This window comes from Typopeltis vanoorti, chromosome 8, assembly GCF_054136105.1.
Source record: "Typopeltis vanoorti isolate ZY-2024b chromosome 8, IOZ_Tvanoo_1.0, whole genome shotgun sequence".
Taxonomy (NCBI): Eukaryota; Metazoa; Arthropoda; class Arachnida; order Uropygi; family Thelyphonidae; genus Typopeltis; species Typopeltis vanoorti.
The window spans coordinates 11,647,244-11,665,008 of NC_143556.1; the positions used below are offsets into that span (position 1 = coordinate 11,647,244).

Consider the following 17,765-nt stretch of genomic DNA (forward strand, 5'->3'; position numbering starts at 1 on the left):
ACTTAATTGCAATTCAAAGAAAAACAGCAAAAAAAAAAAAAAAAAAGAAAGAAAGTTTAATGAAGAATATGAACTGGCAGTAAAGAAAAAAGATAGAAGTAATTGACTTTATGAATCATCTGATATTCATGTTTCTCAGAGATACAAAGAGAGCAGCGAGAAGCCAATAAAATAATCAGATAACAGAAAAGAATTTTATACGAACAGATTGAAGAAATTCTTTACGTTAAATAACTCTGGAAAATTTTTCTGCGAAATTAGAAGCCAAAAAAAAAAAAAAAACAGGTCCATATATGATAACAACAATAGTAATGGGGCATTCAATAGATATGAAATAGCAAACAAGTGAAGAGAGTACTATAACAAACTTCTAAACTGAAACCTGCAGTTCTAAATGTACCTGCTGAGACTTTTGAATAGAAAACTTAACATAGCTATTACCCAGAAATACTTCAACCTTCACTAACCATACTAGAAAAAAGTATAATACAATTCAAAGACAACAATGCACTAGGTCAGTGGTTCTCAAAGGGTGCGCCCTAGAAGATTTCTGGGTGCGCCCTGTGGTATTCCAGAGAAATATGTGTCTAGATATAAAAATAAATATAGTTACTCTATTATACCTTTTCATTACGGATATACCGCTCTTTTTGTCAACACATCATTATTATGTTAATTAACAGCGGTTTTTCTTGCAAAGAGAACAAGAATATGGTTTATTCTTGTTGTGTATTACTTATGTTGTATATTACTTATTTTAAAAGTGTTAGAAGTGGATGATATGTGCATATTACTTATTTTCAGATAAATACACCAAATAAAATGGATAAATTTCTCAAAAAGAAGCGTGATATTGAAGAATCAGATTCTGGAAGTGAGCAAAAGTTAAGTGCAAGTAAGAACGCAAAATCGCAGCCTACTCGCAAATATAATGAAAGTTATTTAAGCTTTGGTTTCACTTGGACCGGAAGGGAAGATCATCCTTTGCCGCTATGTTTAGTATGTGGATGTAAAATGGCAAATGAATCATTGCTTCCTAGTAAATTGAGTAAACATTTTAAAACTACACCCTCATTTACAAGATAAATCTGTCAGTTTTTTCAAGAGATTGTCTGAACAGCAAACAAAAGCGGCAAATTTTTTTTGAAAGTATAATGACTGTTTCTGATAAAGCTCAAATCGCTTCTTATCAAGTCTCAGAACTGATAGCAAAAAAATATGAAAGATCATACTTTAGGTGACTCACTTATTTTGCCTGCATGCAAAAAAATGGTCATGACAATGCTAGGAAATGAAGCAGCAATGAAAATAAGCAAGATTCCTCTGTCCAACGATACAGTTCACAGGCGTATTATAGAAATGTCTTCTGATATCGAGAAAAATGTATGCAGTAATAAACTTCAGTATTCAAATTTTGCATTGCAAGTTGATAAGTCAACAGACATTACCAACAAGGCGCAACTCAGCATTCGTCCGTTTTATTAATGAAGATCAAATAGTAAATCAGTTTCTTTTTTGCAAAGAATTAAGTGTGTCTACAAAAGGTGAGGACGTTTTTAACATTTTGAATAGCTATCTTGATAAATGGCAGTTAACATGGAAGTCCTGTGTAAGCATTTGTACAGATGGAGCCCCTTCCATGGTAGGCTGAGTTAAGGGCCTTACATCTTTTGTAAAAAAACAAAATGAGAATGTTATCGTAACTCACTGCTTTCTTTATAGGGAGGCCTTGATGGCAAAAACATTGGGAGAAAAATTAAGAGAAGTTTTAGATCAAGTTGTTCAGATGGTAAACTTTATTAAAACAAGACCTGTGAAATCGCGTTTATTCTAAAAGCTTTGTATCGATATGGATTCACAACACGGCTGCTTTTACACACTGAGATAAGGTGGCTGTCAAGGGGGAAGGTACTTACCCGTGTACACGAACTACGACAAGAACTTCTTGCGTTTTTTGAAGAGATGAAACAATTACATTTTTGTAACCTCCTTCGGTGCGAATTTTGGATTGCCAGGTTACAGTATTTGGCCGATATATTTCAACAGCTCAATATTTTGAATACTAGCATGCAAGGGAAAGAAGAAAATATTCTCACATCCACTGACAAAATGAAAGCGTTTCAGAGAAAACTACAGATTTGGAAAAGAAAAGCTGTTGAAGGTAATTTGGAAATGTTTCCATTGGTAAGTAACACTTGCATAAATGAAACACTTCCAATAATAGTTGAACATTTAACAAGTTTAGAAGAAAAATTGAGTTCTTATTTTCCATCACTTAACACTGAATAATACGATTGGATTAGAAACCCATTTATGGAAACTTCAAGTGATTCTGGTTTAACATTAACAGAAGAAAAAGAAGAACTGGCAGCTATATCCACTGATCGTGGATTAATGATTAAACATAAGGAATTGTCTCTTGAAGCCTTTTGGATTTCTATAAAAGAAGCATATGTGTCAATATCTAAGAGCTTTGAACATTTTACTACAATTTTCAATATCATATTTATGTGAATTAGGATTTTCTACCCTCACCACAATTAAGTGTAAAAAGAGAGGAACTCTTCAATGTATTGACGAGGAAATGAGAGTTTGCCTTTCAAATATATGCCCAAACATTGAAGCAATCGCTAGGACACATCAGGCTCATGTTTCTCATAAACACAAGAATGAATAAACTTAAGGTATGTTTCATTTTATTTTTTTTTTATCGCATTATTTTTTTCTGTAATATTTGACTTAATTATTATAACATATTTCTCAGAAATTTGTATACAGTGCGGCTACAATTATTTGTAGGATTTTAAATGCGCCCCGACTTCAAAAAGTTTGAGAACCACTGCACTAGGTACTGATGGAATAGTAACTGAAAATCAAACATGGTGGAAGTGAATTAGCTAAGGAAATACATAAAAGGGAGATACCCTCAGAATGGAAAGCATCACTAATCATACCAGCATACGCGTAAAGAGGAAACAAAAATGAATTTTATCTAATATTGTTCCATAAAGAATCTTATCATATGCCGCAGAAAATATAGACGAATATCTAGCAGGATAGCGAAGGAATAGGTCTACAGTTAACCAAATTTTTACACTGAAACAGATACTACTGAATATATTCAGTAGGTCCATATTTTATTTATAGATTTTAGAAGGATATATGAGTGTATTCATAGAGAAGGCCTTTGGAGAATAATAAATGAACTTTGAGAATAATGAGAAATGGAGAATAATAAATGAATCAAATTTGCACCACTGACAGCCGAAATATTCAGATCTAATGGAATTAGATCTGAATATTTTGCTGTTAAGAGAGGATTGAAGAGAAGATATCCCTTCACATATCCTGTTTAACTTAGTTATAAAAAAATGTATTCGAGATGCAAAAATGTATATGTAAACTACATTAATAGGATGTTCAGAATATGCTTAAGACCGAGAAAATGCTGAAGACATCAGAATAACATTAAAAAAAAAAACTCAAAAGACTTAAGCTAAAAAACTTAAATTAAAATTGGACCGCTATAGAGAAATCAAATATGTTACACTATGGCCAATCCGTCTATACAGCCAAGACAACTTCGTTGGGACTAGATGGACACTATAGATCCAATTGCTGGCATAATGAATATCATCGTTATCCAAAACTACTATTGCAAAGCTGGTTTGCTCTATTTCCGTTGGTCAGTCTTAGCTAGTTCATTCTTGATTAGTGATCACTCGCGGAAGTTGAATGCAATCTGGCCCTTTGGTAACTGCTACGCCTTTTAAATGGAAAAAAAAAGACAAGTTCATTTTCCATCGGAGAATAAGAGAAACATTTATAATAAGGACTTCTCATCTAAAGTAAGTTTTCCGGTAAATTTATAAATCCTGCTGAACATGTAAACTTACTAGAAAAGATAAAGATATGCAATTTACAGGCATAAGACACTCTCTTCTTTGTATTGGCATAAACTCAATCAACCAAATCGACTTGTTACTTTGTAAGAGTTGCTTTGTCAGATGATAATGAAGATAGTGATTTATTTTTCATTAAATATTTCTACATATACATTTCTATTAAAATCTTTACAAACATCTAGCATAAGTACTTCCTCCTTAAAAATTGTCTGATATCTTTTACCGTGATTTATCTCTTCTGCAAAGAAGAAACAAGGATTATGTAACTGGAGAAATGCTAACTGCAATTTTAACAATATTATCACATTATACTTGGGATCTAATTGTATTCATACGAGTCATTTTTGAATCAGAAATACTTTTTTCTGCTGTTATTTATGCTGAGGTTTTTGTCATTAGAACGATTCTTGCGTAGCGAATGGCAGATAATAAAAACTCGATATAGAAATATTTACGAATACCTTTTAAGAATCGTTCGGTTAATAATACATGCATTACATTCGTTTATAAAAATAAATATGAAGACAAACATTTAAACGTTTATAAAATAAATATAAAACACAAAACATTTAACCATTTATAAAATAAATATAAAACACAAACATTTAACCATTTATAAAATAAATATAAAACTTAAACATAAATGTGTAAACTTACTAAACGCCCTCTGCCAAAAGATTAAGCATGTGATCAAATTAATAATGAAATCTCAGCTAACCAAACGAATTTATATTCAGCTAGATAACAAGAGTATGTTAGTTCAATATTTTTTAAAATTTTCTTTCATTTCATTTTCAAGATTATTTTATACTTATTATTTTATACTCGATATTAAAAACATTTTATATTTCTGATTTCGAGATAATTGTTCTGCCATTCATTTTTAGATATCCAATAAAAATTTCAGTGGCAATAGAGAGGTTAGGATGTCTGTCTATTTAACTTACCGACTAGTTTTTATTTTATTTTATTTTTGTTTATTTATTTTATTTTTGTTTATTTATTTTATTTTTGTTTATTTATTTTATTTTATTAGTATTATTATTTTTTTTTTGTGTAGAAAATATAACTTGCAAATATTTTTACAGCAGCAGTTGGTACGAGAGTGATTGCTATTCATCGAATTAAAGGAAAACGCTGTGCAGGAAAAAGGTAGGGGATTGAAGTTCGAAGAGTGGGGCTGGATTTGAGGAAGAAGAAAAAAAAAAAAAAGACCAGGTAAAAGCAAGTACCAGCAGATGATAATACTAAAGGGCGCCTAGAGCAAAGACAGTCAACCCTGAGTGCTCACTACATTGGGCTGCTGCTGGGGTGAGCAAATTACAGACTATCCAAGCAGCTGGTAGCTGGGTAGTCTGACAAGAGCGAGGTTCGGCCCTGTGGCGATGCGGTAGCAAATTATTGGGTCTCTATGATATCACTAGGATGGCGAGAGCTGATAATCCGACTGAATTATAAGGTTCAAATATGACAACTGAAAGAAAAAAAAAAAAAAAGGAAGACGCAATCTGTTTCGATTTCTTTATCTTAAAGCTTCGAATCGCCGAAGTTTTATATAACGTAAAACTTATCGAATTTCTTACTTTTCACGGATTTTCTTTCTTCTCTCTTTTTTCTTTTTTTATTCTCGTTGAGATATGTTTTGAGACATGATTAATTCGACTTTCCTCTTTTAGGTGGCTGAATAGTTGATTAACATTTTTGAAATTATTTTTAATTAGAATTTTTGAGATAATTCTTAATTTCAGTGTATTAATTCACATTCCATTTTAAACGATTTTACAAAATAAACGTTTCCCAACATTCTTCTATTATAATTTCCTTCCTCATTTAATATTTGGAAATAAAAGTTGGAATGTCATATAGAATTTCTTTATTAAGCTTCAATTCCTAGGTGAAGTGATATTTGTTTGACTTACCTCTTACGAAGGATGAGGACAAATCATCATTTCGACTCAGCCAACTGTATTTCAGAATTTTGATACCAGGGGTATAATAAATTTATTAATATGTACGATTTAATTAAAGTCGATTAAAATAAAAAAATTAATTTAATTGATTTCCATATGGGTAATCTGGGTATCTTTCTAATAAAAACTTTGCGAGAGCGATAAATCGATGCAATGTCATTTTGATGTATTTCCTGGCTGTGCTGAGTTTCTGCTACTGTTCGAATCGCAGTTGTGGATAATAAGGAAAATATATACAAAATGTCTTAGATCAGTTGGCAAAAGAGAATAAAATCTTTGTATATTCTACTTTTCTGTAAGTTTGGTTGAAGCAATACATCCTTCAATACTAGCCTGAACCCACATCTTACTCAAGGAGAAAGATGTGGGTTCGAATCTTCGTTCAGGATACGAAGAACTCTTTTAGAAAGTGATTGGAGGAAGGTGACAGGAAATTGCAGTGTTTCTTCTGAGAAACGTTAATGAACATACACACACCATAACTTATCAAACTTTAATTTTGAAAGTGCAAATTTTCTTGTTTGCTACACATCTATCTATAGATCTAGAGAAGCACCATGGAAATACAGGCATGTTGGACAATATACACAAAAATGTACGGTCCCATGTCCGAGTTTTTTTTATGTGAATCTCACTCACAAAGGTTGTAAACCTTTAGAATAATGGTGATGAGGATAGGCTAATTACAGTTAGATAATCCGAAAAACTTGTTCTAGAGGACACGGAACGTTTTCAAGCTTCAGGCCTCCAGTAAACGGAATGAACGATAAAAATCATCACCTACCTAAAAGCACTCACGAACATTCAAGCCCGCAGTGGGGCCCAAGCCCAAAACTTGTCGGTTGGTGAGCAGAGCAATCCCTTTGGACAACCAGGCTTAAGTATATACACATACTGGTCACTGTATTAGAAACCTTTATGCAGATGTATGTAAACTTCGCTTACGGGCCTATATGCAAAATACTTGGTCACCACGTGTTTTAGGCAAGTATTTAAGAATTCTGCTGTCAGGAATCGTCAACAGTGTTGATTGCAATGGGAAAAACAAAGGATCTTTCAGAGTTCGATAAAGGGCTTATTGTGGGTGCCCGTCTGGCTGGAGCCACGATTTCGAAAACAGCATAGCTGATTGGTTTCTCAAAAGGTGAGATATCCGGGATGTTTAATCAGTGGAAAAATAATCACACCTCTGCTTGTCTAAGAGGCCTAACTATGGTCCTAAGACAGTGTCAGGAATGAGATAGCTGCCCCGTGTATGTACGAACAGAACTTCCTGTGTGCAGCAATTGGCCAAAGCATTTAATTAAGGCTTTTCCCAACCCATATTTCACCGAACTATGCGCAGGGAATTGAAAAGGATCAGTATTGGCAGTCGCATGAGTATATACTATTTAAAGTATATTCCCATAAAGGGATTTAATATTTTGCCAAAATACTAAATCCCTTTATGGGAAGAAAGATATCTAGAGAAGTCTAAGCGCTTTCTCAGAAAAAAGTTTGCATTTTTCATATTAGAAATACACAACTTAACACATTTCTAAAGTCGTAAAAAATGCAAATTGCAGAATACGAACGAAATCCAATTAACAAATTTTTTTAGGGCTATCACATCCATGAAAGGTTGTAAACTCAATAGTATAGTATATTAGTACTGTAGGTAAGCTAAACTGTAGAGATTTAGGAACGGAAAATCGACTTTTATAGTGCTAGACAGCCAGAAGAAAGATTGCTATATGTTCGATTCTTGTCGCCGACTAGAGAAACTATTTTTAGGCCTTTTCTTTTCTTTTCTTTCTTTTTGAGTCCCGACCTATGTATGGTACAGGCACGTAAGGTTTCGTCATTCATGCACCTGTAGTATTTAACACAGCAAGTCTATTTTTATGATATGGTCAATGTATCCTCTTTCCAGTCAAAATGCTGCGGGTTCGAATCTCGCCGTGGTCATGGATGTTTGTGATTTCTGTCAAAATACTAATGGTGGTGATGGACGGTAGATGATGGCAGTTGCGGTTCGTTGATTGAATGGTGGAGACGGAGAGTTGTAGAGTGGGTGCCCTCCCTAGATGAGTCATTGGACTCCTTGGAGGTGCCACATAATAATGATATATTAATTTTAGGACTACGAGATGGCAGCTCTTGTTTGCAGTACTCTCTTCCTGATACCTCTGGAATCTTGAAAATACTCTTGAACTCAGCTAACGGTGGTGGAAACTTGAAGGTAAATGGGACATAAAAGAGGTTAAAAAGGATTTATTTTATAAACAAATCGGCCGTAACATTTTAAACAGGTATAAATTAATAGATTAGTGGAATTAATACTTTATGTTATTCATTGTAGATTACATAAAACTATTAATTTCACGCAGTGGCGCACCAAGAGGGGGGGAGGGGCAAGAGAGCCCTGCCCCAGAAAGAAAAAGGAAAAAAAAACACTAGAAAAATTTTCCTAATTCAAAAATCTTTTCCTAATTAAAATTCATTTTTTTTAATTTATGTTGTGTCGTGTCTTCTATTTCTATACGACTTATGAATTAGCGATCATTGCAGGTGCTCAATCATAGGTCGTATGCGATGCGTAGTGTGCATTATCAAATCGTCTACCCCCCCCCCCGAAGATTAAATCCTGAGCTCGCTACTGATTCCACGGGCCCTTCTTAAGCAAAATAGCAATCACTTGACACCCTACTCTACTAGAAATTATCGTTTTTTTTTTTTTTTTTTTTACTAAAAAATAAGTAACTACTGCACACATCAAGAAGTCTATAAAATATGGGAAGGTCATCTTCAATGCATTGCCCCAAACTCAACAAAGATAAACAATGAAATTGGAGATGTAATTACTCAGTATGTGTCCAACTCTATGACGCAACCTTCACTCACACGATGGTTGGGGAGTGTCATAAACACAACTCACTGACAGAAAAATACTTGTCGAAGTGTAAGGAACCGTAACGTCTGGATTACAGCGGCCTTTACCGGAACGTCTCTGATAGCAAAAGTGGATTCCCAACGGACTCGGTTGAGTCTTTTGTTGTAACAACAACAATAATAATAATACAAACAATAATTATTTCCGCTTGGAAAAGGGAGACGAATTGTAGACTTAATTAGCTGATAGTAAAGTTTGGGAATGCATCGAGCCTGTGTATGACTAACGGTTTGACATTGAACGCCACTGCCGCCGCTACATCTTAAGCTATCCTCGATTGCGCCTTGTGATGAAGTTACCAGAATGGCTGCAGAGCGCAGATAGGCCGTTTTATCTACCGGTACTGCTTCAGGCGAGGGTATTTACACACGACAGCAACAACCACCTGCCCACTGTAGAGGAAAAAAATGAACAAAAAATATAATCGGACGCATAGTATTCACAAGCCCTTTGTGCCCGCTCTTGTAGCGCGCGTGCGGCTTCAAGCTATCCAGCTGGCGTGTGCCGATGGCCTACCATAAACAGTCCATGGTGATCCAGCTCATGAGGATCAGCCGTAGCGGATGTGTTTACGACACATCACTTCCCCCTACTTTGAACGATTTTTCATAATGGTAATGTTATCCTTGAAACTTCACAAGTCGAGGTCCCCTTTCCCTCGTATCTCCCTTTCAACCCATGCTCATCATATGGCGATTAGACATGATCCTATTTGCAAGGACAGTGGCTACTGGAAGTGATTTTTTTTTACTTAGTCTGGTAATGTTTTAAAATCGATAAATAATCGATGATTAATAATCATCGATTATTAATCGAATTAACAGTATTTCGGGTGGCGAATAAGAGTATTATTCAATGTGTTACACGCTTAAACTGCTCTTTAAATATTTTCCCAAATTATGCCATGTTTGCCGACCTTTTTCATAAGTATGTTCTCTATTTGCAGACACTTCTTCGTATATGGGACTGTTTTCTCTTGGAAGGACCCAAGGTACTCTTTCGATTTTCTTTGGCCATACTCAAACTGAATGAAAGTACCCTACTGTCAAAGCATGATACGGTATCCATCATGCGGCAATTAAAAGCTGCGGCCAAGCTATGTTTTGATGTAGAAAGCTTAATAAGGGTAAGTAACATGCATAATATAATACAAATTAGCACGTTCCTCAGTTAACATTACAATTTCAAAAAAAAAAAAAAAGGCTAAAATTATATTAAATATTATCACATTTGCTCCGTATTACCATGTACAGTACTATATATTCCCTTGTACAAGATTTCATTATAATTATTTCATGACACCTCCAAGGAGTCTAACGACTAATCGCGGAGGTGCATCTACTCCACTGAGTGGCCCTCTACACCACTTAATCATTCAGCTATTATCCGTCAATGATCGCCCATTAATGGTAACCTCCCACTGTAAATCGCGTTTTTTTTTTTTTTTTTTTTGTTGCATATATGCTTATATGCAGAATGAAAAATCGAGTTTCCGGAGAAAAATCCAATTACTTCCATATGAGACTAACTAGACCTTCAACTGAAACTCATCTTCCATGAAAAAGTTCCTCCCGCCATCGAAGGATGCAATGTCCCGTCGTTCTTTTAATTGTACTAAAAAGGCTCTGCCAGCAACTAATTCGTTGTTTAAATCTATTTGGTAAAATATCGATACATAAACTAACCCATTTTTATGCAGTCTGGCTAGCCGATCCAGCAACACTGCTCTTCAAGCTACACTGCAGTGGTCTCCAAACTTTTCGTCGTGAGAGCCACATTGGGTACTTCAGCGAGCCATAGTAATAAAAAAACTCTAGAACTAGAGATATGACTTTATTGAAAGCAGATAAAAACTGATTACAGAGTATGTGAGATTAAATTATCGTATATTAATGACAACGAACACTATCAGCAAATTCTCATATTTTTATCAAATTATAATAAAATCATTAATGTGAATAATGTAACCGTGTTTGTGTTTTTAAAATCTTATTAAACTCAGGTTCAAATTTTGAAGTGCTAATTACAAGTAGCGATTTCAAATGTTCATCAAATAAATTTGCCCTGTACTTTGACTCGATATATTTCATTCGGGAAAAAGTGTTCGCAAAGATACGTTGTCCCCAAAATAGAAATAAATTTACAAGCAAATTTCTTCAAATTTGGGAACTGCTCAGAGTTCAAAAATTTATAAAAATCGATCAAGTTTCCTTCCTTGTATTTATCTTTAATATGTTCATTTGCCTGAAGTTCAATAATTTCCATTTGAAGTTGACTTGGGACATCAGTAACAACACAGTCAAACGGATTTTGAAACAATCTTATTTCCCTAGCATTGGCGTCCAAATCAGCAAATCGCTTCTGAAATTGTTGCTTAAGATCTGAAATATCTAAATTTGCAAACGAGAAAGGAAATCCTGCTTCACCCTTTTTATGCAATTCTGCACAGTATGGCATATGAGCAAAGTTACAATTTTTCACCTGGCCTTCCAGAAGTATCAACTTTGCTCTGAATGCCTTGATATGAGATAATAAATCACAAATTAAGTTATTTTCACCCTGTAACTTTAAATTCAAATTGTTCATGTGGTTCACCAGATCTGCAAAAATGCCAATTTCCCAACCCACTCGGTATCTGATAAAAGTGGTTCGTAACTTTTTCTCGGTAAGAAATATCTCAATTTCATTCCTGAGATGAAAGAACCTTTCCACAGCTACCCCAGCGAACTGCAGTATAATATGTCGTCAACATATCCAGAATCACATTCCTCGAGAAAAGACCTAAACTGGCGATGATTAAGTGCACGAGAGCGAATGAAATTTTCCAGGGTTTCAAGACACAGCTCATATCAACGTATTTTCCACAAAGTGATTGTTGGTGGATAATACAGTGAAGAAATATTGTTTTTTTTTAATTTAAACAATTTTAATTAATGCATTTGAAATCTATCAACACCCCGTCAATTGGCGGGCCGGATAAAATCATATCGCTGGCCGTAGCCGTAGTTTGGAGACCCCTGAGCTACAGGGTGTGTGCATGTGTGTGTGTCCACCATTCTGCTTATTGGAAGTCTGAAGTGGCTTGAAAAAACATACAAAGATCAGATTTTAAATTTTGTCTGGGACGCGAAAAATTTTATAAAAGTTTTCAATTGAAGGCGATTTCTCTGTTTTATAGAGGTCAATGAGGATTTCCCCTCCAAGAACTTCTGTTTGTTATATATCCCGTTAATGCAGACAAATCGCGCATAGAGAGTCCCCTCAATAATAACCTATTATAATAAAATGTTACAAAATAAAATAAAATAGCCAATTTATTGTTAAACTAAAGCTGTCTTACATTGTTTCATATTAAGATTTATTAAATTAGCTAATATAATAGAATCTCTAATAATAAACATATAACTCCATAATTGCATATCAACGGCTTCATTTGAAGAGTTTCCTACTAGCCATTATTTGTCTACATATATCTTTTGCGCGAATTTAGCATTATGTAAGCGTTGATATATTTGCAGTTTCAGAAAGGTGTTCACACAATTGTCACTGCTGCATGTTATGAAGTCTACATAATGACCAAATGTTTAGTTCTCATGACATTTTGAAATGTTCCAATTCCCATAGAATTGGGTATTCATAACACTTAAAAAAAAAAATCTAGGAATCCCCATGAGTAAAGAATCGTATAACGGTCTCCTTTTATTATCAAAAACGTAGCATAAGTTGAAAGGTTTCGAACTGAATCATTATAATACAAAATGGCCCACTCTTTAGTGTGATCATAAATTACATGTACATGCAAAAGGTCACTTTTTATACGTTAACAGACGTTTGACTTGTCCGTGACTGCTAACCATGCTAAAAGCGAGGTCGAATAGCTGATATACCTCAAGGACCCGACACTTTCTTAACTAACGCATACTTCTAAACGTAGCAAGACAGCCTTCTTGTAAGATTTACAAGGCGAGGAATGGGAGGAGGGTAAGAGCGTTGTTGCAATAACTCCGAAATACAATCTTTTGGAACTTACCTACAAACATAACAACGGCAAATGCGTAGAAGACTAATGATCCATGATCCCCTCTCCATGGAAAGAGAACCGCTGCCGAAAGAAAGCTGAAACTCACGGTCCATTGCAGTTTTGGGTTGGCATAAAAGACTTCGCTTAGCGTCTTTAAATAGAATTTCGCGTCTTTGGGACAGCATTAATAAAGCATCTCCAAAAAGCCGTGGGAAGTGACACTTTTCGTTGTTACTGACTGTTGGATTCTGTTTCTTTAGTGTTTCTAGATTTTGAGTTTTTTTTCCCCTCTCCTTTTTCAAGAGGAGAAAAAAAAAAAAAGAACTTATCAAAGGGCTTGGCAAAACAGCCCGACAACATTAATATTGCAGTTAAGCCTTTCATTAGAAGAATGATAAATGACATGATTTGTACCACAGTTGTCCCATTCGCTATTTGTTCTTGAAGTGAAAGACTGACAATGACATTAGGGAAATTTGAACAGTAAACATTCATCTACTTTATGCAAAAAAAAAGTAAAAAAAAATAATTAAATGAAATTAATTTAAACTGAAGAAATGAAATAAATAGATAAAAATCAATTCCTTTTTGCACAGCTATAAATAATATTGAATCATTTAGGGATACTGTTCTAGCTGGAGTAATTTTCTTTCCCCATCCTTAAAAATAAAATACACAATTTATGAAAATGCCATAATTAAATGCAATCAATAGTAAATCCATTACTGATAGGGCTTATGTTATAAGCATGTCGCTATTATTATCTATTTATTCACACTCTTATTTATAATAGAATAAATATTTTTTCGGTAAAAATAATTATAAACTTAATTTTATAAAAATGTTTTAATAATTGTATAAAACTTCCGAATCGAAATTTTATAAAAGTTTGAGAAACTGTTTGTTTACTCCACAATCAGAAATACATTAATTTATACCAAATGTGTATAATTCAACTGTGTTATTATCTGAATATAATATAATATAATATTGTATAGAAATCCTCCAAATAATAATAAAAAAAAAACGAAGATACTTACTGTACCTTTGCTTGAAAGACACACTGTACATTTTAGTACCTAAAATTTGCTACTGGCGCCATCTACTATTCAAAGATGGTATATTTCGACTTCCAAAATAAATAGTTTTACTTAGTGTTTTGTTCTATAAGATCTTTTAAGTCTCTTTATTATCATAATAATAAACAGTGGCATATAAGACAAAATTTTACACTACTAGTCTTAAATTTTAATGATTCGTTTCTATTAAGTTTTGTTTTTAATTATTTATTTAATTTTCTAGACCGCATTTGAGGGCTTGTCCCCTTTTCCAAGTAGGCAAGAAATAGCATCTAAACAGGCTTATTATTGCAAAACACTAAAAGAACATTCAAAGAGAATGAAGATGGAAAAGGAAGCGCTTAGATATAGAGAAAAAATGGTAACAACTTTTGTTTCTGAAGATAAAATATTTATATTTCTGTATGAAATAAATAAATAAATAAACTTATTTTTTATTGTTTTTATGATTGTTATTATTATTGCAGTAACCTCCATGGAATCAGTAGACTAATTGTGGGAGGCTCACACTAGCAACATCTGTTATATTGAACCTTGAAATGATTCACTCTTCCTATATTCACCATTCACTCTGACAATGCATTCCATTCACCAACCACTCTCTATATCAAAAAATTTACTTCACATACCTTTCTTCACCACATCTTTACACAACTTTCAGAGATGGCCTCTTATTTTTCCCATCTAGCCTTCCAATCTTTAACAAATCCATTCTGTATTAATCCAATAAAATCCTTAACTGAAGGTCTCAATCATAATACCTCTTCTCCTCTTATCCACCAACCCTGCAATGTACATTCCCCAAAGCGCTCTGCATTGTGCTCCTTGAATCAATCCTTGGACCATTGTTGTTTAATCTATATATTAATGATATTGGAAAGGGGCAACAGGATATCTTCAGTTGTTTAGATAGGCAGGGCAATCTCTGATTGCCCTGCCTATCTAAATGCTACTGATATACAGCATTTACAGGATGATTTTAGTCAATAGCCACTGCACCGACACGCAAACCTTTATCATCTATGCCACTGAGAACAATAGTGGGGAGAACTTGAGCAGGCTGAAAATGTGGGCAAATGATAATGGCTATCAATTCAACATTGGTAAGTGTCAAGTTATGCATTTTGGCGTGATGCGATATTCAACCATATATTATATCGGTGTGAGATTATGATTGGAGTAACTGACAAGGCTAGAGATCTTGGAATTATGGTGGATAGAAATTTGAAGTTCAGGGGTTACATAACAAAAATTGCAAATACAACTCAGAGGATAATCACGATGTGGAAACGAACATTGAAATGTAAGGTTGTGGATATCATTTTGTCTCTTTACAAGGGTCTTGATATGACTGCACCTAGACTACTGTGTACAGATTTGGTTTCCTGGGTTCCAGAGGGATAATGAAAAGCTGTGGAAAGGTTGCAAAAAAGAGCTACAAAGATGATATTGAGATTATGGAATGCAGATTACAAGGACAGATTGAGAGTATGTGGACTGCAGACACTGGTCAACAGAAGAAAGAATGATGATATGATAGTGGGCTATAAAGTTTTGACCACTGGGCTACATGTAAGGTGAAGAGATGACAGATTGGCATATGTAGAGGTTAAGTTTGTGCAGTTAAGAAATAGGTAAAAGCTAGAATTTTCTCGTAGAACCCTTAGCGGAACAGTTTGCCTGTTGAAATAATGAGTGCATCTACACCAGCTGTCATACGTTTTCTTGGTATGACAGCTAGTGTAGGGGATGTATGGTCCCTTGATGAGTCCTTGACTCCTTGAAGGTCTAATAACTAACAAGGTGATAGTCTCACACCATGCAATGAAAGTCATCTGCCATCTAAAACAATCAGAGACACTCATGTCCATGGTAGGATTCAAATTTATAGCCTGTTAGTTGGAGATTAGGTACCTTAACAACTGCTCAACCAATCAGGGTACCTAATCTCCAACTAACAGGCTATAAATTTGAATCCTACCATGGACATGAGTGTCTCTGATTGTTTTAGATGGCAGATGACTTTCATTGCATGGTGTGAGACTATCACCTTGTTAGTTATTAGACCTCCAGGGAGTCAAGGACTCATCAAGGGACCATACACTAGCTGTCATACCAAGAAGACGTATGACAGCTGGTGTAGATGCACTCATTATTTCAACAGGCAAACTGTCCACTAAGGGCTCTACGAGAAAATTCTAGCTTTTACCTATTTCTTAACACACTCTATGGAATCATCAGACTCATCATGAGAGGTTCATTCAACTGACAACATATTTTTCATAATGAATCTTAAAATCATTAACACTCCCTACATTAACAACACATTCTGGTAATGTATTCCATTCACTGACAATTCTTCATGTAAAAAATCAGCTCTTCACACCCTTCTTCACCACATTCTTTTATAACTTCCAGAGATGGCTTCTGGTTCTTCCCTTCTCGCCTTCTACTCCTTTTATAATCCCCTCTGGATTAATCTGATAAAATCCCCTCACTAACTTAAATGCCTGTGTCATATCACCTCTTTTCCTCCTATTCATAAACTCTGCAATCCACATTTCTTCGACCTCTCTCCATAGCCAACATTCCAGAGTCACTCGCCTCTGGACCCTCTCCAATGTTTCCACATTACACTGAAATCCAGGTAACTAAATCAGCATAATAGTCCAAGTGTGATCTGACTAGTGCTTTATACAATGGCGCAACTACCTCCTTATCTCTACATGTCAGTGTACTTCTTATCATAGCAGCACTATGATATGCAGTCTTTGAAACATTTGCAATACAGAGAAAAATGGTACTGAATTGAATATGCAATAGTGTAACACAGCACAGATTAATCACCTGCAATGAGGTCTGAGGCTTTGTGGAGGTACCATGGAATAATAATAGCATTTCAGGCTTAAAATTTTCATTTAATGGATGGAATAAAAAAAATTGTGTGTGCATATTCATAAGTTGTAATAATGTAGTGCTGTCATAGCATTCTAATCACACTTTATGAGAATATGTGTTTTACTGGTACTTATTTTGCATGCACACAGAGAGAGAGAGAGACTACTTTATTAGGAACACTTCTCCATTTTCCTAAATATGGGAAAATGGAGAAGTGTACATGAGGGTACTTATTCTACATATGTGAGACTGTTTACATCTCATTTATGGCTGAATGTCAGTAAGAAGAGTGAGAAAAGAGGAAAATAGTTCCATTACATAAAGAAGGCTCCAGACTGAGGTAGAAAATTATCAACCATTCAACATATCAGGAGTGGTGGTCAAGATATTGAAAGAATAGGATAACAAAATTCAGTAATGGGTGCCTTGATCTCCCACTATTTTCTGTAGAACCTCTCCAAAATTGATGCTATAACAACCCCTTACTAACTTGTAGGTCTCTATCATATCTCCCCTCTTCCTCCTGTCCACCAGACTCTGCAAGTTGCATCTTCTCAATCTTTCCTCATACTCGACATTCCAGAGGTTAGAAACTACCTTAGTCATTGTCTCTGGACCCTTTCTAACATTTCTTCATCCTTCTGCAAATCAGGTGACCAAATCTGGGCACAATAGTCCAGTCCATGTGTGGCCTAATCAAGAATCTCCCTACTTCTATAAGTCAGTGTTCTCTGCATCATTTCCAGAAGCCTTTGTATTGTCTTCACAATTTTGGCTATGTGTCCTCTAAATTTCAGATTCTTATCCATTATCACCCCCAGATATCTTATTTCCTCCACCTCTAACAATATATCCTCACCAAGCATAAATTCTGCATCCCATTTTTGTTTTCCAAATTTTAAAACCTTACATTTTGCAACATTGAACTCACATCCCCATTCCCATGCCCAATCACTTAAT

At 34.7% G+C, this 17,765-nt stretch overlaps 1 protein-coding gene across 4 annotated transcripts in view; it reads left to right on the forward strand.

Moving 5' to 3' along the window:
• Positions 1-17,765, forward strand: part of LOC150103732 (uncharacterized) — a 408,898-nt gene that overhangs the window by 225,755 nt on the left and 165,378 nt on the right. For all 4 annotated transcript variants that reach the window (XM_090397132.1, XM_090397134.1, XM_090397136.1 and 1 more), the window contains exons 18-19: positions 9,754-9,933; positions 14,131-14,268. In XM_090397132.1, the coding sequence (XP_090253258.1) occupies positions 9,754-9,933; positions 14,131-14,268 (318 nt within the window). The remainder of the gene's footprint in view (positions 1-9,753; positions 9,934-14,130; positions 14,269-17,765) is intronic.